At 31.9% G+C, this 23,865-nt stretch overlaps 4 protein-coding genes across 4 annotated transcripts in view; 1 reads left to right on the top strand and 3 right to left on the bottom strand.

The window, feature by feature from the left end:
• Positions 1 to 11,428, bottom strand: part of LOC121132392 (uncharacterized) — a 62,372-nt gene extending 50,944 nt beyond the window's left edge. The window contains exon 1 of the mRNA XM_040727794.2: positions 10,758 to 11,428. Within this exon, the coding sequence (XP_040583728.1) occupies positions 10,758 to 10,908 (151 nt within the window). The 5' untranslated portion in view covers positions 10,909 to 11,428. The remainder of the gene's footprint in view (positions 1 to 10,757) is intronic.
• A 144-nt stretch (positions 11,429 to 11,572) lies between these two features.
• Positions 11,573 to 14,015, bottom strand: LOC121132390 (uncharacterized). Its single transcript, XM_071886681.1, is given in 2 exon segments — positions 11,573 to 12,549; positions 12,552 to 14,015. Coding segments are annotated over 2 exon segments (1,998 nt in total). The 5' UTR covers positions 13,704 to 14,015; the 3' UTR covers positions 11,573 to 11,703.
• Positions 14,016 to 14,403: 388 nt separating this feature from the next.
• LOC121132391 (uncharacterized) lies at positions 14,404 to 16,923 on the bottom strand. Its single transcript, XM_040727793.2, has 3 exons — positions 16,567 to 16,923; positions 15,894 to 16,502; positions 14,404 to 15,270 (listed from the first exon to the last, which is right to left on the bottom strand). Exons 1-3 carry the CDS (start codon positions 16,763 to 16,765, stop codon positions 14,939 to 14,941), a joined length of 1,140 nt encoding a protein of 379 aa, XP_040583727.1. The 5' UTR covers positions 16,766 to 16,923; the 3' UTR covers positions 14,404 to 14,938.
• A 4,128-nt stretch (positions 16,924 to 21,051) lies between these two features.
• Positions 21,052 to 23,821, top strand: LOC121132389 (dynein light chain Tctex-type protein 2B). The gene is made up of 3 exons (XM_040727790.2): positions 21,052 to 21,189; positions 21,262 to 21,520; positions 23,663 to 23,821. The coding sequence occupies exons 2-3, from the start codon at positions 21,278 to 21,280 to the stop codon at positions 23,819 to 23,821; spliced, it is 402 nt and encodes a 133-aa protein (XP_040583724.1). The 5' UTR covers positions 21,052 to 21,189; positions 21,262 to 21,277.
• Positions 23,822 to 23,865: the final 44 nt, after the last annotated feature.

The raw sequence follows: 23,865 nt of genomic DNA, 5'->3' as shown, positions 1-23,865 counted from the left end.
CTATTTGTGATTTTATAGCGAAAACTTGTAAAAGTAAAGTTAACATTCAAATACTACTAATTAATTAATTTTTAAAAATAAAAATAAAAAAGTCTCTGAAATGAAATACACGTAAGTTCAAGGCTATCCTATCTTCTGAACTGGCCATTCGGAGTATGCTACTCAGAGGGCAACTTTGTCCTAGGATCATTTATTCAAAGAGTTGACTATGCCTATCCTAGGTTGATATACAAGGATTGAGATGATTTTTATGATTTGGACGAGACCAGATCGCTATGATACATAAGAAACGAATATAAATGCTAAGTTACAAAAATAAATCCATCTACTCTTGATATCAGAAGCACGAACCAACCCGTTGGAGATCATGAAGATTTATTAGTGAATCTATACAATATGAATAGTTTTTTAGTCAAGGGAACTTCTATCAAATCAATAACTACTTGCGAATACCACTTTCAATGCATGTAAAATGAACTAATTTATTTAATTAACTTGTTTCTACTAATATAACTTAAAGTCGTATACCCATTTGCATTTGATCAATTTTCATGTTGTTGTTTTTTGTACTACAATGTTAACATAGGTGTGTAGTTACTTGAATAAAAAATAACGTGAGTCAAAAACATCCTTAAATAGCTATGAAACATAATGAATTCTTTGGAGCAAAAATTGCGTAATTGAAGGCCTGCAAGTTACAAATTTTTATATGTGTAACTGATCATTATTTTCTACTTAAAATGGATTTGATTTCATAATATGTGTTACATCAACATAAAAAAATCATAATCAAAAATCAAGAAAAGGAGAAAATCCAAATTATTTTTTTTACTTCAAATATAATTACACCCCAATATTTCATAGACACATTTGAGTCAATTATAATGCATTGTATTCAAATTTGTGTTACAATTTAATATAGCCAAAAATTTTAGCCGAGGTATAAAAACTTTATTAGATTTAAAACACATAAATTTGCTCCGTTATGATCTTTCAAATAAAATCTGCCATTTTATAATTCTTTCATTGTGACAATAAATTTTGGCTACTTTAAGTTCAATTTGCAACAGATCCAAAGGTTTAATCAGAAAATTCTGTGGATGATAGAATTGGACGATAATTTGTCAAAAAATACAAATATAATCAATGCTCAATTTTGAGAAAATCATCCGAGCTTTTTTTTCTGTGGACAGGTCAAAAATGTGAAAGACGGAAAAATTCTCAAAAATACTGGCAAATCATGATTGTTAGAAAACGGGATTATATCAGTCTTTAATATGGGACTTAAAATCGGTCCTGCTAGAACAGTACAGTCTTGTCCGTAGTATTTTTTTTTTTTTTTGAAGAATGTGCCAATTTTTAAAGTGCAATCTATAAAACATCTTTTTCTCTTATATTAGACTAAAGTATCTCAGAGTACCCTTTGAATCAATTTAGTAAAACTTTAAGTATATTTAAAACACGTTAATATTTTGCGATTATTTTAAATTTAGGACTAATTAAAGTATAAATTAGGTATAAGATTGATTCAGTTGTTATTTCAATGCTTAATAAGAAGTGTTACAATCATTCGATTTAGCCAAGTATGCCCTTTTCTGTTCGATAATTTGCTAAAAATGAGAATCCAAGTTTATAATCCCCTTCACTCTTGTCCCTATTGGCAAAAAACTCGGACAACCAATTTTCACAGGCTTCTATTGGGCTCACATTTGTACCCCCAAAGGGCGTCAGCCATAGACAGGAACAGGTGGTAGTAGCTTGGTTCCAGGTCTGAACAGTAGGGTGGATACATAAGAACTTTCCATCCGAGCTCCCGATGCTTCTGGCGCGTCATCAAAGATATATGCAGCCTGGCATTGTATTGATGAAACACGATTTATCTCCTATTTACCAATGCTGGCCTCTTCTTGTTGATCGCCAGCTTCAAATGGTTGAATTTTTCACAGTAGATGGCAGAATTGAGAGGGGGAAAAATCGCTAAAACCACTGTAGTGCACCATGAACCGAAAGAGTATCGGTTTGTATTTGTTGCAAATTTTCTTGGTCACTTTAGACGCGTTTTTCCCTTTCAGGTGGTCAAAATGGAAATTATGGTAAATTTCTTCCTTTGAGACCTCCATACTCGACGCACTATAATTCACCCCTAAACCGCCTAAGCACAATACTGTCCAAAATCGTTTGTAGTATATAGTCACACCTTTACAATGCCTTATCGTATGATCCAATATGACCAATAATGAACAAGATATACATCGTTACAAAAAGGGGCGGGAAATACGAAATTACTTTTTCTCAACCTAATATTATATATACGTAATATCTATAATGACGTTAATTTTCGAAGATTTTTCTACAGGACGGCTATAGAGTCCAATTTTGATGCGGACGGGAAGTCAATTAGTTTCCCACGATACATCCCTAATTGAAATTAATTACCTTATTGATAAATATAATTATGAATCTACAAATGACTTAAACTTGTATAATTGTAATTTTGTAATGAGGAGCTTAGTATGTTACAACCTAGATAAATTTGACCCCTTCAAAGACTTAAAGATATTTGTAGCGAATTATCAAATTATTCATCATTATTTTTATTGTACCTATTTCACAAACTTTTTTTTAAGAAGAGAGAGAAAAAAAGGCCAAAAATCAGTTTGTAGTAGTTAGCTAATTCGTCTCAACTATGGAAATATAACATTTCTTATTAAAATATCTACTTTTTGACCATTGCCTTTTCTGAAAGCTTTTACCACTAAAAATATGAAAATTACTTTTATTACAAATAATGTTTTGATTTTGAGGTCTATTGAGTGTTTTTTTTTTTTTGTAAAATATTTTTTTTGTTTTTGTTTTTTTTGCATTGAAATATTTAAATAAAAAAAAAAGCATAAAATATAGTTTGTAGGTACATTGTTCTAGATTCAAAATGTTTTAATAATTTATATATCTTTTTCTGAATCATATAATACCAGGGGCGTCCCCAGGGCGTCCTGAAGGGGCTTTAGCCTTCACTCCTCAAAATTAAGGAATTTTCGGTTTTTACTAGAAAATTTAAATTTTGAAATGTAATTTAATTTTTTCTCAAAAAAAAAAAATCTGAAAGCCAAGCCCCCACCCCTATCCGAAAATAAATAAATATATATATAGTCCTGCGGACGCCCCTAAATACATTCCTTATTTGGGATCACAATGAAAAAAATTATAGTTTGTCGTAAAGTGAATACACACAACTTTATAACAATAAAAAAAACATCTTAAAAAATTTAATATTATCAAAGTTATGTAAGATGTGTTGCTTGAAAAAATATTTTTAGTTATTTATTAAGGTATCAAGGTTTCTTGATAGTATGTAAAATTTTACTCTCTATAGACCACACAAAGAAAAAAAATAGGCTATAAAGGTGAATTTCATGCTTTTCAAGGTAAAAACAAAACATAACAGATTTTCTCAATAAAAAAATTTCTTGGCTAGTCTTATATAAAAATACCCTTATGTGAATTTTGCAAAGAGAAAAAAAAGGAAACCGAAAATTAACGTAGTCACCCTAACAATTTGAAGAATGTTTAGAAGGAGAGCTGCTTAGCTATTAAGACGTTTAATGCAAGGAAGAAAGAGGGAAACGAAATGAACACAAATCCAACCTCGTATCTAGCAACGATATCGGCAGGAATTATGTAATGTCAATCTTCAATTTTACTCTTAGTTAGTCCAACAAGGACTTACCCTTATAACTTCCCAACAAATCTTGTGTGTTATTGTAATGAAAATCCAGTGTAGAATGGACATGTTAAAAAAAAGAAACAGAAAATCAACATGGTACCCATGACACTAAGAACAATGTTTTGGAGGAGAGAAAGAATAATGCTCATGACTACATCAGCTATCATCAGCTGTAACAAGGAAGCAAGGAGAAAAGGGTATAAACAAGGACATTTGCCTGAATTACTCCCATGTCGATCCCCAATTCTACTCTGAATCAAACAAGGACTTACAATTAAAACTCTGGAATAAATCCTCATGTTTACGTTCCGTCACACGAATGTTCAATCACGTTTTGAATATAATTGAATTTATTTAGGAAAAAATGTTCACTATTCAGTAATTAAATAATAATGACAACTGCGAAGGAAAAGAAAATTTATTCTTCAGATTAAGAAAACGGGTATAGCTTATCTAGCTATACACAATGGATTTTCATCACTGGTTATGGTGCATTAACTAGTCAGCTCATGCAATTTATACTTACATGTTCCCTCCTGAAGAATTAAATAATAGTGATAGCTGCTTTGAAAAAAAAACAAAAAAACTTCAGGTTGCAACTACAAAAGTCTCGCGCTTGTTCATTGTAATATTTTATACTTTCATACTTATTACTAGTGATGAAAATCGCGTGAATGTTGGGCATGTTTAAGAAAAAGCTGAAAATTAATATGGCCACTTCAAAGCTTAGCCCTCATGACGTTTCATTATCAGCTGTGGCAAAGGAGGAGGAAAGAAGGAAATAAACAAGGAAATGTACCAAAATCACTCTAGTGTCAATCCTCAATTCTAATCAGACTCCATCGAGATCTTACAATTATAACTCTGCAACAAATAATCAGGATTAACTAAACCTAGAGGCGTATAAAAATAAATATAATTCTTATCCACCTAAAATTTGGGTATTATTTTTTTTTCTAAAAAGAAAAAAATGGAATGGAATTCAAAAAAATATTTTTAATTTTTTTTCCCTGCCTGTTATTAAAAGAATTTTAAACTTTAGCCCTTTTATACTTGAGTCTTTTATGAGCACATACGAATTTTCAATCAGGTTTTGAATATAATTGAATCTATGTAGCAGAGGAAGTTTACAACTCAGGAATTAAGTAATAATGACAACTGCCAAGGAAAAGAAAATTCATTCTTTAGATTACCAATTCCAAAAAAAATGGGGCAGCTTCTTATAACCCAAACAAATAATTACTGTAATTCATGAGCTCATACAATTATACTAAGATATAAGATATATCTCCTCAAGTATGAAAAAAAAAATTATAACAGTTTTGGAAAATAAAAAACACTGTTCAGGTTGCAACTACAAAAAGTATTGAGCTCATTTAATATTTTTTTACAACTCTATCGATATACATATACTTACAATCTACTTATGTTTTAAACCCATTTCTGGAACTTGATCAAAAAAACAAAAAACATTTTTCTTATGTATATCTATGACTACAACATAAAATGTAGTTTTAAAAATCTACAAACTTATTTACAGAGGATAGGTACAAACATATATATCTCCTTCAAAATACACACTATGAGTCAAAACATTTTTGTGACTTTAAAACGCTGAAACATAATATTACTATCTTTTTTCTTCAATATTTACATTTTTGAGGACAAAAATTCTTTGATTTTTCATAGAGACTTCTTAAGTTCAATATATGCCTTATCTACGTACGCACCCATGTTCGAGAAAGTATGCAATCTTACTTTTTTATCCGGACACATAGGACTTTTTGAGAAACTGTGAAGATGTAATTTTTTTAAACCCAAGAAAGTGAACTTATGTTTTTTTTTTTACACAAGATCAATATTAAAAAAATTACAACAATGAGTATTATTGATTTCATATTTTGAGAAAAAAAAATCCTGTCTTTTCGACATATTTGACAACAATATTTTAGTCCCTCCATTATCCCCCTCCCATAATGAATATTTATTTTTAAATGTAAAATATCTTAACAAAAAAGAAAAGAAAAAAAAAGATACAAATATCGATTCAAGAACCAAAGAAATCAATAATACTTTATTTTTAAATTTATTAATTTCAAAATATTAACCTCCAGAGCCAGGTGTTCTTTTTTTTTAGAAATCAAAAGAGGTTATTCTATGATAAATAATAGTGTTTATTGGTAGCAAAATGGAATGTTAATTGGGTGTACTAACCATACTTAAAGAGCCGTAGCTAATGTAGCATTAATATCGTTGATAATTGGTAGAAAATTAAAATGTATCAATGTACCCACGTGAGAAGGGAGATTGGACCGAAGGATAGTTTTTTTAATTCCATAAGGGGACTGGGAAATCGACAGATTTGGACTACAGGCCTTTGAATCTACGAAAACACAATGTATGAAATCAGTAAACCACAAACGGGAATCTATGGGGGGGAAAACCAAAAAAAAACTTACCCACGTGCCACCTAGCCCAAAGTATCAAATTCTGAATGAACATATCATTATCATTGCTGTTGCTGTTTGGACAATTCCATCAGACATTTACAAAACAAGAATATGATTGTCAAATTGCTTGTCAAAGGTGATGAAATGATTCTTTTGCACGAATAAATGTTTAGAAACGTGTGTTTATTTAAATTTTGGCATTCGTAGTAGTAGAGTACAGTAATAGATCCTGCTTGATTCACTCGCCAAAACTATACATACACAAATGAACGGTCAAATCATTTTGAGATTTCTTTGACATTTTGAAAAAAAATGATGATAGCGTTAACTGAATCCTTTTAATAACAGGCAGGGAAAAAAAATTAAAATATTTTTTGGATTCCATTCCATTTTTTTTCTTTTTAGAAAAAAAAAAGAATACACAAATTTTAGGTGGATAAGAATGATATATTTTTTTAATACGCCTCTGGGTTTAGTATTAAGTCTTAGTTTGAATATTCAGCTATACACAAAAAAGAATCCCGAGTCTTAATTTGGAGTCTATCACTTCAAAAATTGAAAATACAAAAAAAAAAAAAAAAAATGAAGGGAAGGGAAGGATGAAAATTGTACCTGAAGTACCTTCGAAAAAGAATAAATATTTTTCTTATTTGAATAATAAATAGTAATTTTTTTATTCTACATGTAAGATAAATCTAAACCGTATTTCATAACTAATAGTTCCCACTTTAATTAATAATATGAGATTAAACATGGTGGGACTCTCAGTCCCTCGGTACCGAAAGGGTTCATATTAAAACAGAATAATGATAATAGTGTTGTACTCATGTTTTAATCCATATAGTGTCGTTCGGTATATTGGTATTGGGACAACACTAAATCGAACTCAAAAATAAAAATAAAAATAATACTGAAGCTGACAATAATTTTCTGAAAATTATTCAAACTCGCCAGAAATATATTTTTTGAAAAATTCTATTTTATTTGAACTCAAATCATTAGGTAAATCACCCTAGCTTTTTATCTCTAATCTAGGATTAAATATAAATGTTTTATTATATTAATAATAAAAATAGCAGGTTGACCTCAGACCTGTTTCAATTATAAAAAAGCATATATACCAATTAAAATGATCCATCCTTTTTCTGAACTTCCAATTTATTCCAGAAAAATTAAAAAAATAAAACTATGTTTGTAATTATTCAAAATTAACAATGTGCATATCTGAATGACATATTCTCGTGAATAGTAATTATATCTCTACTTACTTTTTTTCAAATCTTATCGGGCGTACTTCCCTGGGAGTGTTTAGCCACCCCTACATTAAAATGCATAGTACTCGTTATATATGATACCTACTATATATAAGCATCAGTGAAAAAATTGATAACTTTTTATCGTTTTATTTTATACATATGAATTCGTGATCTAAAATAATAAGAAAAGTAAAAAGTTATAAGCCTTTTTCGCTTTATTTTGACAAAATAAAATTAACAAAGTTAGGGTTATCCAATTTAGATTGTTACAAACGGTTTTCTAACTAATCTTCAGGTCCTGGGCAATGGAATAAGTGCTCACATGCCGGTCCAACTCCACGATTTCCATTATTTTGTCAAGATTTTCGACGTCCATATTACCAGTACATAATCGTTGGAACCACTGCCTTGATGTTCCATTTGATAATTTATTACGTCCATAAACAGCACAATTTTTTTTTGCCCATCTGCTCAGCCTTTTTACCTTGGGTGTAGTGATACTGAAGAATGTGTCGCATTTTCTCTTCTTTTTCTTCAATTTTTGAACGCTGTAACGTACTACTAGCATCACCAAACACAAAACTGTAAATACACTTTTTTTAAGTGTACGCTTCCCCTTTAAGCATTTTTTGATACAATGTATTAATCGTGAGATATAGTCTACTAAAGACATCTAGCAAAAAAACGCTCATAACTTTTTACTTAACTTAATATATGAATTCATATAAATATTGAGTAATTTTGTGCGAGTGTGCTCGCTTATGAAAAACGGAGAATAACACTAAGGAGAGCTATCTTCTATATTATTAAAGTAAAATTGGTCTTTTAGATGACTCATAATTACTCCGGGCAAAGGCCGGATACTACCATTAGTATATGATAAATCAAGAATTTACTTAGAAGATGGAGCAAAAAAATGCTACATACAAGACATTTCAAGGATATTTCTGAGAAGTCACTGTACTAACATATTTGCGTCTATGTATTTGGTTTTATTGGTGTATAAATTTTCATTCCAGACTAAAATTATCAGCTATACTTCACTGCAAATTTAACAATTAAATAAGATTAAAATGTATTTTCATATTGATAAGAAAGTGTGGAAGAACACTCATTGAAAAACACTCGAGGAAAGGAGAAAATCTAAATTATTTTTTACTTCATATATACATACAGCCCAATAATTCAGTGACATAGAAGAGTCAATCATGGGCTTTGTAAGCAAATTTGTGGACGAGTTAAGGTACCCAAAGATTTTAACTATAGTTTAGAGGTTTCATTTGATTCAAGAGACGACTTCATAGATTACTTAATAACTGGATAGACACTACGCACTCAACCTCCTTGATAGAGCCTTGAAAATAAATTCTTCCATTAAATAAAAATTATAAAAGAGAAGAAATAATTCGTGTTAAAAAGTTATCATGGAGACAGGCACTTATTCCATCGTCCATTGAAGACCCTCATTTGTGAATCGTCTGGTGAAAGATTTTGTTGTAAAATTTCATTTTTCGGAGGTGAAATTTGAAAGAGTGCTACAAAAGCAATTATCAAGTATGATCAAATTCTGTCGAAGAAAGTGCTAATTTTTTATACAAGATTTCTTGATATCCCTTTCAGATCAAACTTCTAATCTCAAATCACCTTTATTAGTGAGTATGGAGGAAGGATATCTTATTTAACGTCATCGAAGGAAGACCTTTTTGAGGGAATATCCATGACACAGTAAGGAGATTGTCAGTTCCTTAATAGTTCATAAGATTTATCTTGTATTGGAGAAGAACGTCTCTTGATGAAGCTGTTTTGGATACTTTAAGTGGAATTTTTAGTGCACTCAAAGGACTATTAATAATGATTTATAGATATAAATTGACGATAATTTTTTATGTAGAAGAATAGAAATGTAATACCTACTCAATTTTGAGAAAAATCATTCTAGCTTGTTTTTGTGTGGACAAAACACAATGTTTCATGAATTAGTTTGACCTCGTCAAAGTACACATTATATCAAGGAATGTAATTTCTATCTGAAAGAACTCTATGAATCTTTGCTCAATCTTTATTTAAAAATATCATGTTTCGAGTTTAACTCGATGAGAGTTGTCAACCCCCAATTTTAAGTATCGAAGAAAATATCTATAAAGTTTTGTATTTGTCATTTGATATTTTAGCTACTTAGTCATTTTATATTGAATAAAGAATTTACATAGCTACTTAAATAACTACATGTTGAGTACAAGTTGCGATTTTGTACGAGTTGTAACTTGTATGAGCAAATTGTACAAGTTGCAATATTTTTATCTTACTATGTCTTATTTAATTACCTCACTAGTCAATTTAATATTCATTAATTGCCAGATATTGATCAATTAAAGTTACTAATGTATAAAAATTTCAGAGCAATGAACAATTGAATAATTTAATGTGTCACAGAATGACTAATTAATAATCAATGAGTGATTTTCATTTACAAAATAATCAAAAATGACGCCATTAATATATCTACCATACAAAAAATATCTAATTATTTCATGAACTTCAACACAACTACTTCAATGTAAGTTTTCCCTTCAAAAATACCTACAACTTATACAACCTGTTTATATACAATTTACATTTTGTACACAACATAATATAAAAATTATAACATACACAGAAATGTTCTTAATAAACATAATAAGACAAAAAAAAAAGCTATTAGAAAAATGATAAATCTTCTTAAATTTTGCAGGAAAAAAGTTTTTTTTTTTTTCGTGTTAGCTTTGCATATATTACTGATATGCAATGTAATCACTCATCTTGGCATAGAAACACTTACTTTTGGTTTTTTATGGAATTTCAAAAAAAGAAATATATATAGTTCTTAATCCTAAGATTTAATAGAGATCAATAAAAAAATTTTATGTAAATTTTTCATTTGGTGTTATTATAACATAGGTACAAATGGCATTCCCATCTGGATAAAATTTTATATAACTTTGAATAGGGGTTTCCGACCGGTAGGTTGCAACCCACTAGAGGATTGATTGCGTATTCTTTGCAGGTTATGATACAAATAATTAATAAAATGTTTTTTAGGAGGCATCTTTTCTTCACAAAAAAAAGAAAAAAAAGCAAATGAAGTTGTTAATAATAAGTCCTTTGAGTTTCAAACTTTTTTGGAAAGGGGCGCGAAAAGGTTGGGAACAACCTTACATAGAACCTATCTATATATACAAAGAAATGTATAGAAAATGTAATTTACAAGTGAACTATCCCTATACATAATTTAATCTTAGACTTAAAGAGGATTTTAACTTTCTTAAAGGAAGATCAAAGTTCACTAACCGACAGAAAACTGCTGAATAGCCATGGTCGTTTCATCGAGAAGTGATGCATCGCTGGGTTTAAGACCCTCAATTCCAGAATTACCATCCCCTGCTGCGTCCTCTTCGCAGGTACCATCCGTGGTACAATCCCCTGCTCCCAAATCATCCATTGTAATGAATCACTGATAGACTTCACTTGATCCATTGTATATCATTTTAATTATTATTATAAAATGTATACATATATATAATAGAAAACAAGACACAGGAATAATCACATTGATTCACTCATTGGAACTCAGATTGTTGACAAAAGCACTAATACATTATCTACTTATTCTTATGAAAACGACACTAATGCTTAAGTAACATTGAAGGGAAAAAATATATATATACACATAAAATAAAGTGTCTTTCTCGCATTTTCAATTTTTTTCCTTTAAAAAAATCAAGAAAAACTTAAGAAAGGGAATTAGAGTTGCTGCAACTCGAACAAACTGATTATCAATGCATAAACTCTTCAACAGATATTGAGTTAATTCCTACATGAAGAAATAGTATTTGGCTCCAGAAATTCAGATCTATTTTCTTCATATATTTTACAGTCTGAAGCCCATTCGATGTCGCCATATTGCTCATTTATAGAGATTTAGAATCAATCCTACCTAATGCAAGACAAAAAAAAAATAAAAAAATTGGGTAGTCGCCAGGTTAGAAATTGAACGCGCTGTCAAATAAAATGAGAGATATATACATAGAAGAAACTTTGATGTTTAAACATAGCATTATGGGTCAAACTAAACTATTACCATAACACAGAAAATTTGCTGAATATAAAAGATATGAACGAATGTATTAAATGTATCAATCATAAACGATAAGAAATTACAGTATAATAAATATATATAAAATTAGAATTTTTGTTCTAATGGATTAAAACTTTTTTAAGCAAAATTAATGGATATTTAAGTTGTTTCAGAAGTCTCAGACTTTGCACTATCACTATCCTTTTCTTTTGTAACCTTTTGACCAGATCTCCATGCGTCTGTGTGAATTTCACCAAAATGAAGAGGAATATTAAAATTGGGTAAATGAGGTTGAGAGTATGAGCCACCAACACCACCATAATGATAATTTTTATTAGTATTCGGATTCCATCCTCCAGCAGTGTAGCTATCTTCACTCTGATGTACTCCATAAGCATTTCCAGAACTATATATTGATGACGCTGCGGGATATCCACTCGTAGGAGACTCATAGCCTGATTCAGATCCACTTCCCCAATCAGCTTGTTGATAGCCATCTGAAGGTGAGGCATAACTTCCATCAGAATCACTTTGAGACTCGTAACCAGAGTTATGATTATAACTACTTTGGACTGCGTATCCCGCCTGTGAAATACCATTGTTGGTATATTGAGACCCATATGCATTGTCAACTTGAGCATACTCAGAATTAGGTGAATAATGGTTGGATCCATAGCCATGTCCCTGATTAGAGGCTCCATAACCTACATTATAACCAGTATTTCCATAATTTGTCCCATATCCAGAAGCTCCGTAGTTATCGACAGGTGTAGAAGTGACATAAGGAGATCCATAACCAGAATCTCCATATTTCGAAGTTTTGTATCCTGAATCATAAGTAGTACCATAGTTAGAAGATCCGTGACCAGATCCATAACTTGTCCCTGACGCACCATAATTTGAAGATCCATGACCAGATCCATAACTTGTCCCTGACGCACCATAATTTGAAGATCCATGACCAGATCCATAACTTGCACCTGAGGTAGCATGGAAGATCCTTGACCAGATCCATAACTTGTCCCTGACGCACCATAATTTGAAGATCCATGACCAGATCCATAACTTGCACCTGAGGTAGCATAACTGGAAGATCCTTGACCAGATCCATAACTTGTACCTGAAGTACCATATCCAGAATTATATGATACTCCCCCGTAGCCATCACCATACCCCGAATTATATGATTGTCCTCCATAGCCATTGCTATATCCTGAAGCACCGTAACCAGTGGGAAACTGACTTGAAGGTCCAAATCCAACTCCATGATTTAGATTTCCATAATGATTAGAGTATCTCTTTGAAACATAACCAGAGGCACCATAACCAGCATCATATCTTGGAACACCTCCATAGACAGAAGAAGCATAATCAGCAGCTCCATGTACAGAGGAACCATAACCACCAGCTCCATATACTGAAGGGTCGTAACTGCTTACAGCATATGGTGAATGACCGTACTTATTACCTCCATATCCCAAATTCCCATTAACAGCTCCATATGCAGAATCTTGATAACCTCCACCATATCCACTATAGGCAGAGTGTCCCTGTCTAAAACCTCCTCCATAAGTTTTAGGAGTTCCATAAATAGCGTCTAAAAAATAATTCGGATCGATATAATTGAATGAGTCCACGACTCCACCGAATTCGTCTTTTTTGAACAAAGGATCCGAAGTCATAACCTTATCATAGGAATAAACGTCATCATCAGCACTTAAAGCTTCAATCAAAGAGTTCATGAGATCGTCAACAGTGATTTCTTCAACATGCTTGTCCTCAGAATCATCATAATCATGCAATCCTTGACCAGGAAAATCACCTTTATATTCATCCCCATAGCCCCCATAAAGAGGTGGAGGGGCAATTAAACCAGGAACCACTTGCCCAATTTCAGTAGGATAAGGTCCATTCAAATAGTTATCCAAGAGCCCAGATTTAAATCCCAATTGCCCGTAGTCCAATCCCTTGTGGGACCGTTCATGACAGCGAGGAGGCACTTCACAGCCTAGTTTTTCCATGTCATGGCAAGGAGTGTTACAGCAAACATAACCCGTCTTGTTTACAGACAAAATCCCATCCCATTTGGCCCCCATTGAAGAACAGCAACCTGAGGGAACTTCGTGATCCGTTGGACAAATACCTCTGGAAACGGCCATACACATTTCCCCCAGCATTCAAACAGCAAACATTGTTACGGGCATCTCGGTTCTGCACACATTTTTCATTCTCAGAGTCCCAAAGGCAAGTTGAGGCATCAGCTTTATTGCAATCTTTTTCGGATGAGAGTTCGGTACAGTGGGAATCTTCACAACAGACGGCATCAATAACAGATCCATTGACGCAATTCAGTTCATTCCAGAGTGAGGAGGTGCCTCCATAAGAACCACGAGGGGCTAAGAATAAGAGAAATACGATAATAGGCACAAACATCCTCTCACCTTGGTCATACACTGAAGTGAGAAGGAAACGAGGTGGGAAAGCGTCCTTCTTCTACGAGTACTCAAATCAGACATTCCAGACCAACTTGAATATTACCTCGTCTTCTTAATCAGGTTCATATCTTAAAGGGTAGCTCCACAAACAACCACCCCACAATATCAAATAACTTGAGATGAGTACCATATACACTAATTATAAATATGTAATATTAATAATATATTACATAAATATTGATACCCATAGGCAATATTGCTACACTATCTAAGTATGTACCAAATATGCACTTATTACAGAAAAAGGAAACTTGATTCTAAATATATGTATGTGTTTGAATTAGAGATTCGATGATTCTCTTCATTTAGTGGAAGTACACAACGATAAATGATTGATAATAAATAAATAAATCAAATGAGCAGGTTCCATGTTTTAAATATATATTTTCAGTTTATATACAAGAACCTCACAAAAAACAAACAATTTAAAGCATAAAAAGAATCCTTTCCAAACTTTCAATAGACATGAAGCAGCTGGGTGAAATTCCTTAAATGGTCCTAGAAGTGAATGTCCTTACAAAAGTCGATGTATGTCTTTCATCCCTAAACATCGAAGTATCTACCAAAAATTGCACTCCTCTGAAACAACAAATTTAGAGGTTCATCCTTGTTCATATAATATTTATGAAGGAAGAGAAAGGTCATTTATATATGATGAATAAAAGTGAACGCACATATCATTTGAGATAACGATTTCTACAAAATAAATACCTAATTTCGAACTGAAAAAATTTATAAATTACATAACTTAAAATAAATGAATATTTTCTTTCTGTTCAATAAGAATATTTAAGTTCCAAATTTGGCGAGAGAAAAAGTTAAAAATGGATAGGTAATTGAGGGTGGGGGAAACCAGATATATTATTGAAGGTGGAATATTCTTCGAACGTCAAGTAAATTCATCGAGAGGATGAGGAGCTGGATGACGAATATCTTCGTCTTCTAGGTGGTGATCTTGACCGTCTTGGACTACGCCTCGGAGAACGAGACCTACGTGGTGGAGGAGGAGGCGTTCGGGATCTTCGTCTTCTTGGAGGAGATCGTCGACGAGGAGGAGAATATGGGCGTCGACCTCCACCGCCAAATCCTCTACGTGGAGGAGACCATCCTCCACGAGATGGAAAATGCCGTCGACGTGGAGGACTACGGCGACGAGGGGGTCCTCCAGAAGATACTTTATTGGATGCTATGAGAGTTAATTCGACTGTTACTTCTTGACCGTCAATTTGACCTGAAAATCAAGTAGACATGATTAAAATAAAAAGTATAACTCATTTTTAACTCTCATTCCCTTCCACTTTTTTATTGGAGAAATGTAATTTTATCTCAATAAAATGGGATGTAGCATAAGAAGAAATAATAAATCGGTAGATAAAATATATGAACTCTTTCGGACCATGTTGATCAGCAAGGCCCTTTTGTTATTTCGTTAGCAATGAAATTTGAGGTGTTATATGTGCCCGTATTGAAAAGATAGAGATAAGGTACGTTGAAAACTTCACATTTTATCCTTCTCTCATAATTGAATATAATATAAATAAATGATTGCTTTCAAAACTTTAATTCCAAGTGATGTGTAAGGAAACCGAATGATCAAAGTCTATATCATTTATGATTTATTAAAAAGATTAATAAGTAATGTCTGTTATTTCGATACCATAAAGTAGCAGTGGCTAGCAGGATTAACAACCCCCAAGATGAATCCAAATCAAATAATATAAAAAGTCAACTATCCTCTAGCATGGATGTATATAACAAATTATTTTTCTCTGGAATTTCTTACTTTTTTACATCATAATGAAAAATACCTTCATGTATGCCTTATCATCATAAAAATGTACAAATTATAGTTACCTCCAGCCATGTGCTTAATGGCATCTTTGGCCTCGTTATGCGTATCATAATCTACATATGCATATCCCCGATTAATCCATGGATGAGAATTGACCATGGATGGGACAGCAACACTTCTTATTTTACCAAAAGTGGAAAAAATTTCTTTAAGATGATCTTGTGATACATTTTTGGTGAGTCTCCCAATGTGTACCTTGGTGGGTCGAAGAGGGGAAAGAGACCTGCGCTTGGGAGAGGGGCTCAAGGAGGATCTCCTTTTCTTGGGACGACGAGACGGGGATTTGCTTCTTTTCCGCTCCTCGTTGTTCCCATTTTTAGGTTTCTTGAGTCCTTCTTCCTTTTTCTCCGAGTCTTCTCCAGGAGGATCGGGTTGATCCAAAGGCGGGGCTTTGGCCTCTATGAGACATGGGGCATCATTGGGCTTCTTGGAGTCCTCTCCCGGAGGTGGAGGAGTTCCTTCGTCCACTTTGGGTGGAGGATGAGGCGCAGGGTCCTTGCGGGCCTTCTTGAGAGAGGGGCTCCGCCGACGCCTCCGAGGACTCAGGGAACGACGTCTTCGCGAATGGGAGGAGGAAGTCGCCGCGTTCCATTTCACTCCACTCTTATTCTCTATTACATAGTGATCAAAGAAATGTAGGATGCTTATCCAGGATCAGGGACACAACACACTTACCTCGTCTTCTCCGATCACGATCCGAAGAGGAAGAAGAAGAGGATCGAGATGAACTCGAGCTGGAGGAAGAACTCGAAGAGGAACTCGTGGAGCTATTGGAGCGCCCACGTCCACGACCTCGGCTACGTCGACCCCTCTTCTTCTTGTCAGGAGAAGACTCCTCAGAAGAACTTGAACTTGAGCTTCTGCGACCCGGCATTAAAGAATTCTCACTTAATGCTCTTCTGTCTTAGTAATCCATGCAATCCCAATAGAACACAAATAAGAATCAACTATAAACACAGTAGTGCGTACGATAATACAAACCGACGCTCAGCCTAATATAATAGTAGTCATTTCTGTTTCTAGCCCTATTTCTATTTCAGAGGCGGTATTTACACCACATGACGTTCCCGCTTCTTTCCTCCTTTTCTTTTGTACAAATTCGAGTGTTGATTTTGTACAAAGTAATAGCAGCTGCTGGGCTACTTTTTTTATTTATATTTAAACAAATAATAATCAATGAGTTCTAATCCTATCTGGAAGAACACAAACATTCATCACGCAACCTGACATTGATAAAAAAGCATCATTTTCTATTAGAAATTCATGTTGCGAACTAAAATGAACATTGTACAGTTACTTAAAAAAGATAATTTGTTCAAATCAGCCTCTTCCAAAAATAACATCCGAAAAAAAGTATTATGACTCTTCTAAACAAACCCTCCCCCCATAAAAACAACACTCTGCAAACGCCCCTTGTTATATAACTACATACATTGTGATATATATATATTGTATAATATTTGACGTAGTTGTAGGTTTACATATAAATAATAAATATAAATACAATATAATCATAGTTATGAATTAATTATAATATTATTCAAAGATCAATGGAGGATAGAATATTATTCCATATTATAAGATTATTGGAATGAAACTTGCCACATGAATTGAAGTTGATTCTTTATTTATAAAGGGCAAATTCATCCGTTTAAATAATGAATTCGTTATTTGTATATTTACTTTAGGAAGTACCCTTATCATGTATTATCTACTTTGATTTGGAATGTTACTTGTATATTGTAAAAAGTTTATATTAGTGAACCAGGAATTTTTATCAAAAAGAATGTTTTTTTTTTACCCCCAAAAGGTTGCGTGATTATAGCTAGTGCTTCTCCAGATAGTATTTGGACTCAATGGTTAAAAGTTGGCTATAAATAAACAGATAATGATTTTATAACTGAACATTAAACACGTTGGCATACCGCTTTTATATCTTTAATTCAAACTATCGATCTCAAATATACTCATTTTTTAATAAACCTATTCATCCACATAATTATTTCATTGAATTATAGTTCGTTTTAAATTCTAAAGTTGAATTGAAACTGAAGAAAAAACCTCATATTTTTTGAAAGAGAATAATATACCCCATTAAACGAGTTTATCTTTGTATTTACTAAATAATTATTGTTAAAAATGTGTTATCTATCATTTATATTTATTAATCGATTATGGGAGCAAATACAATGGTACAATTAGTGGAACCGGATCAAAAGATACCATTTTTCTTCACTTTTGGGAGGTTTAATAGTTATTGGAATAAGAAATATTCGTCCTGTCTAAAAAAAACTAAATATTAATGTCATAATTTTCTCCAGAGTTGAAGGCAGTTTTTAGCATATCTCGTCTACTAACTCTTTAACAAAATATAATTTAAGAATTTCAAAAAATATAAATAGATGTGTGTCTGAGTCTCTTAATCATTAATGTAGCCATCCTTAGTGACAATGGTGGCTTCGAGGCGGTGGGTGAAGGCCTAGCACCCGCTGTTGAGGTAGTCCTCTCTTACTTATAGCGTCCCAGTGCTAGCTTTCAGGGCCTCTGTGTTTGTATTTCAGACACTGCAGGACTTCCCTTCGACATGTACTTAAAAGGTGTAGTCAAGTGGGTTGGCATCAGGGTTGTAAGGGGGCCATAAGTGTCAAAAAAGAGTTCAAATGAGTTTTGCAATGGAAAATATAGATTTCTTTCATTGATGGTGTCAAAAGTTGCCTCTCTACCCTCACAAGGCTCTTTCCACACACTTTTTGATTGCTCACTGGACAGTCTGGTTTGAAATCCCAAGATCTCTTGTATGGACCCTCTTGGACTGGAGGGGATTGGCCTGGGCTGTTTTCTATAACTGCTGTGGGTCCAGTAGTTTGAACTTTATGAAAGAGACATTGTTCCTTTCTAACGTTTGAGACTTATTGATGGTGTAGACGGTGGTCCTGGAGACGCCTAACTGCTTAAAGTGCGCGAATGGAAATTCGTTGATCTCGCTTACGTGTCCTTTCCTCGACTTGTACTTAGGCTAGAATGCTTAGATTTGTTATATTTCGAAACTAATTGTTTATGCTTTAATATATCGAAATATGAATGAATTTCAATCTCTCAAACTTAATTAATTATTGAATTAGTAAGGGTTCAGATTTCAATTGACCACCCTGTGTAATGTTTATCATATATTTATAATGTAAGGTTCCTACCAAGAGTCAGTTTTAAAGGCCATTGTGGCAAGAATCCCATGCTTCGCTTGGGATTGCTTTGATTGGGGGTTCGCACTGTGTAGAGTTTTAAATATATGCACTGAAGGTATACAAAAAGTCATAAATAATAAATAGGAACGACCTTTAATAGAAAAGAAAGGTAATTGTTTTCTAAAAGAGGTCTATTGGAAAAAATGGAAACGCTCTGCATTTATTTTATTTTCTAAATAAGGATAATGAATCATTTACAAAAAAAATCAAATTTAAAAAATGTAAGAGTGTAACACAGTTATCTTTGCCCTAGGTCTTACTCATGCTAAAACCAGTCCTGGTCTCACCAGACTAAAAATCCTATCTGTATTCCTGATATATTATGATTTATGCATACATACAATGCATTGTCAATAAATATACAGATTAGTCTTGATATAGGTATGTATGTATTAGGGTTCCACTGATACTGATTTTTTATTTCTATCTAAATAATAATAATCCATTAGTACACTCATTTCCCTCCTCAAAATATATTTTAAAATTACAATCGAAATAGAACTAGAATTGTTTCATCTATGATTTTGAGAAATTAAATCCTAGAATTTTTATTTTTTTGATTCGTTTATAACTTATTGATTATACGGATTGACCGTACATATGATTTTAAGTTTTTTAAAAACTTTTTGATGATAAAGAAAGATGAAAGTGAGATATTTATCTTAAATTTTATCAATTCCCAAGTTCAAAACTATTAATTCAAGTTGAAGAAATCCAATAATATACTTTGGAAAATAATAAAAGGTTGTTATTGGGGAAATAAAATATCGGTAATAGTTGGCGTTTTTGGACGATTTCTGATTAATTTAAAACTGCATAAATCAGTCAATTTAATAGGCTCTCCGATATATTGATCTAGTTCTAGTATTTATATTATGTTTGTGTATTAAATACAGTTTTAATCGGCAATAATATAAGTACATTTTCATAAATATATTCAGTATTTTTGAGGAAAAAACTATTCATCGAACAATGCCATTACTTAGATGCCAAGAGACTGAAATAAGATTTAAAATAGTATAACTATATTTTGATTCCCAAAAAAAAGGGACATTGTGTTTCGACTAGTGACGGTTTTCGGAGTTTTGTGGAATGTGTATTAATATTTTAACATAAATGAAATTCATAAATACCTACAATTTTGATTATTAATTTAACTTATTTTTGGTGGAATAAAACTTAACCCACAAAAAACCGCCCTTATAATGAATTTATAAAAAAAGAAGACCCCTAGACGCTCTGGACAAAATTTGACTGGCTGATATATTGGATCAAAATGTGATAAACGATAAATCTGGAAAAATAGCCAATATCTGTATTGTAAAGGTATATTTTGATATTTGCTCCTCCGATATTTTATATGATGGAATCAAAAAAAGGTTTTAAGAAAACAAATTGTCCTCCAATTTTTACAACAAAGGAATGCTTAATAGTCACTTAAATGAATGAATGAATGCATTTCTTATGAGTTATGTACTTTTTAAAAAGATTACAACACAAAGTCTTTTTTAAATTATACTTTTGCTAGCATTACTAAACCGGGATGATTTGATATATCCATACTTTATATCTCAAATATTTTTTTTCCAGATAAATTTGTATGTCACGAGGTAACCTTAGTTTTCGATCAAGTTAATGCATGCATTAACGAACAAGGTTTAAAACAACATGTTCTTAAATGATATTTTAAATATTGTATTCTTTGGATATGAATCTGTTGACAAAATAAAATACGCTTTTAGGGATACGATTATTTTTGATCAATTATAAAATATCGGTTCTGTTTATATATATATATATAGTGTTAGCTCGTAATATATTTTAATATTAGCCACCATATCAAGGCAAAATGTAAAAAGAGGGGAAAAGTGGATCATTCTAATTTTAAAAGAACATTTAAATACTTTATATGGCAATACAATCCATTCGGGAATATTGATTATATTTAATAGTATGTAGATGTCAATGTTTCCTGTTTTCATGGAGTGAATGGAGAAGAAAGCTTCCTACATATATTTCCCCATACCTGATCAAGAGCTTAACGGAGTCCTAGCAGGTATGAAAAATAAGAAAACTAATGATTTAACAAACCGCATATATACAAAAATATGAATTGATGGTTTATAAGGAAGAAACATTTAAGTATGTCTAACAACAAAAATAAAATCAACGGTAGAAAAGAAGAAGAAGAAGAAGCAAAATTTCAAATTCGACCAAGTTTTGAAAACAAATTCAAGCCAGGTGCTGTCAAAGACATTATTCATAATGTTTTGATTGATGTCTTGAATGGAAAAGCATATGCGGTGGAGAACGTGAGCACATGGACCAAGAATATTGCTGACAGCATAAAACATAAGATAAAGCTAATGGGTTATGAGCGATACAAGGTATATGATAATTAAGCAATCGTTCAGTTAAGTTTGATATATATTATTATAAGATATAATTAATTTTAAGATTTATAACAAAATAATAATACGGAGTATTTAGAGATATAAAATCACGCAACCTACAAATTATACACTTTTGAAAAATATTTCAGAACTTAGCTTAATGATCAACATAGTGATTTCTTTTCAAATTAAAATAATAAATGATGTGAATCTAAATGTATATTCCATTAGGTAATAGCTTATTTTATATCAACTTGTTATGCCAATTATACCTTTTCATCAACCAGAACTAAATATTATTTAAAAAATATATCTTCATAAATACTTAAAGTAAAAAATAACAATATTTTATTTGCTATAAATGTCATGTTTGATCAATATCAATTGTTGGGATTGTACCTTTTTGTGTCTGAAATCATAATTGAACATAATGTTTTCTTGTTGTTTTTCATATGTTTTAATGTATGTCGAAAAATACAAAATTGTCTTACAATTTGTTTTTATATAAACTTTTTAGGGCATATATAAGATTTTTGTTTAGTTTTCACTACTCGTAGAAGAAAAAAAATAAGTTACAGACAAAGATTTTTGTATATAATGTATATTACCTTAATTTTTGAGAAAATTTGATAGGCCTTCTTTTTACTTCAGTAATACAATTTGCTTCTCCCTTCTACCATTTTAGAGCAGAGTTTTTCAATTTGTTTGTAACAGCGCAATTGTGCGCCCGAAGAAAAGACAGAAATGTTGCAAAATATGTATTTCTGTTATGTATAACAAGTAAACAAGACCAATTTTTTTGTTCCATGGGTTTGTAAAAGACATGCAAAAATTGCTTTAATCCCGGCGAGCTTATATTAAAAAAGTTTACGTTGGTAACCTACAAAATATTTGGTACTTTTATTTATTACTAGCAGGAGCACTTGGAGTTATGAGACCTCGATGAACATACAAATAAACTTTGCTTTAATAATATATAGGGTGGGGTTGTTAAATCCGGAACAAGTTTAGTGCTCAATATCTTGGCAACCCTGAAATCTGTGTTTATAATAAGTGTACTCATCAAATTCAACTGCCAAAATTCTAGATAAAAAAATACAAAATCCTTGAGATGTCCTCCGAATACGAATGCCGTGCAGCATCATTGTGTGCTTTCGTGCCGGCAACACGCTCAAGGACGCAAATAACTCCATAGATAATGATGCTAGAGAGCTAAAAATGATGTTTACATATCAGTGTCATACTAGTATTTTAAATTGTTACGGTTTTACGGACCCCTAGATATAAGAGCAAAATATTTGTGAATTGCTGAATTAATTTTGGGATGTATATTATAATATACATTATCCATAAATTTTCCAGATTTAAAATCCCACTCTGTAAATAAGTACTCCCCTTTGATTTTCTTTTTTAATATGACGCACTAAAATTTAGTTATACACACTCGTTGCTACATTTTTATTTCATAGATCAAATAACCACACTGACATAGTTCTAAGATATTAGGGGAACACTCAAAAGTGTGTCCGTCAAAGACAAACAGAACAAATTTTTCTTTATTAATATAAGTTAAATTTATTATTCCCTATTTTGAAGTTAAACAACGATCACTGAAATGAATGTGAAACGGTATTTTTTTTTTTTTGTGTGTCGAATGTTTGAGGAAAAAATTTCACAGAAAATTAACTTTTTCCAGAAAATAATTCTAAAATCCATTATTCATAAAAAATTAATTTAAAAAAAAAAATTTCAAAAATCCACCGCTGTTCAGAAATAGTTCATTTTCTTTTGCAAAAAATTTAAAATATATATGTTTTATTTTTTGAAAAAAAAATTCAAAAATCTGTAGCTTCAAATAGATTTGAAAAATTAAATATTTTGGAAAAAAATTTCTATTAAAAAGGAAAAATTCTTTTTTTTAGGTGGGGGAGGGATACAGTCCCTCCAGCCTACCCCCTCCCTTCGGGCACCCCTGGCAATATATGATTTAATAGTTTTTCCTTTTAACTTTAAAGTTTTTAATAAATTATATTCAATATAGGTACATTTGGTTTAAGACATTGATATTATTTTAAGACATTTTCCTTCAAGAAACGATAGATTATGATTGCCTAATTGTATTTATCTTTCCCATAGATAATTGTTGAAGTCGTTATTGGTGAGCAGAGAGGTGAAGGTGTTCGTATGGGTTCAAGATGCCTTTGGGACTCCGAAACGGATAATTATGCTAGTGACGTTTTTATTAATGATTCATTGTTTTGTGCGGCAGCAGCTTTTGGAATATATTACTACTAATTGATTCATTAATAAATATTAATACACAACTTTGAAGAAAAAAA

This window comes from Lepeophtheirus salmonis, chromosome 2 (genome assembly GCF_016086655.4).
Source record: "Lepeophtheirus salmonis chromosome 2, UVic_Lsal_1.4, whole genome shotgun sequence".
NCBI classification, from domain to species: domain Eukaryota; kingdom Metazoa; phylum Arthropoda; class Copepoda; order Siphonostomatoida; family Caligidae; genus Lepeophtheirus; species Lepeophtheirus salmonis.
This window is presented reverse-complemented; position numbering and strand designations above follow the sequence as displayed.

Coding starts and splice junctions, on each gene's coding strand:
- LOC121132391 (XM_040727793.2), bottom strand. CDS start 16,765: ATGCCGGGTCGCAGAAGCTCAAGTTCAAGTTCTTCTGAGGAGTCTTCT. Junction 16,503..16,566: donor TCGTGATCGGAGAAGACGAG/GTAAGTGTGTTG, acceptor ACTATGTAATAG/AGAATAAGAGTGGAGTGAAA. Junction 15,271..15,893: donor CATTAAGCACATGGCTGGAG/GTAACTATAATT, acceptor CTTGATTTTCAG/GTCAAATTGACGGTCAAGAA.
- LOC121132389 (XM_040727790.2), top strand. CDS start 21,278: ATGTCTAACAACAAAAATAAAATCAACGGTAGAAAAGAAGAAGAAGAA. Junction 21,521..23,662: donor TGGGTTATGAGCGATACAAG/GTATATGATAAT, acceptor TCTTTCCCATAG/ATAATTGTTGAAGTCGTTAT.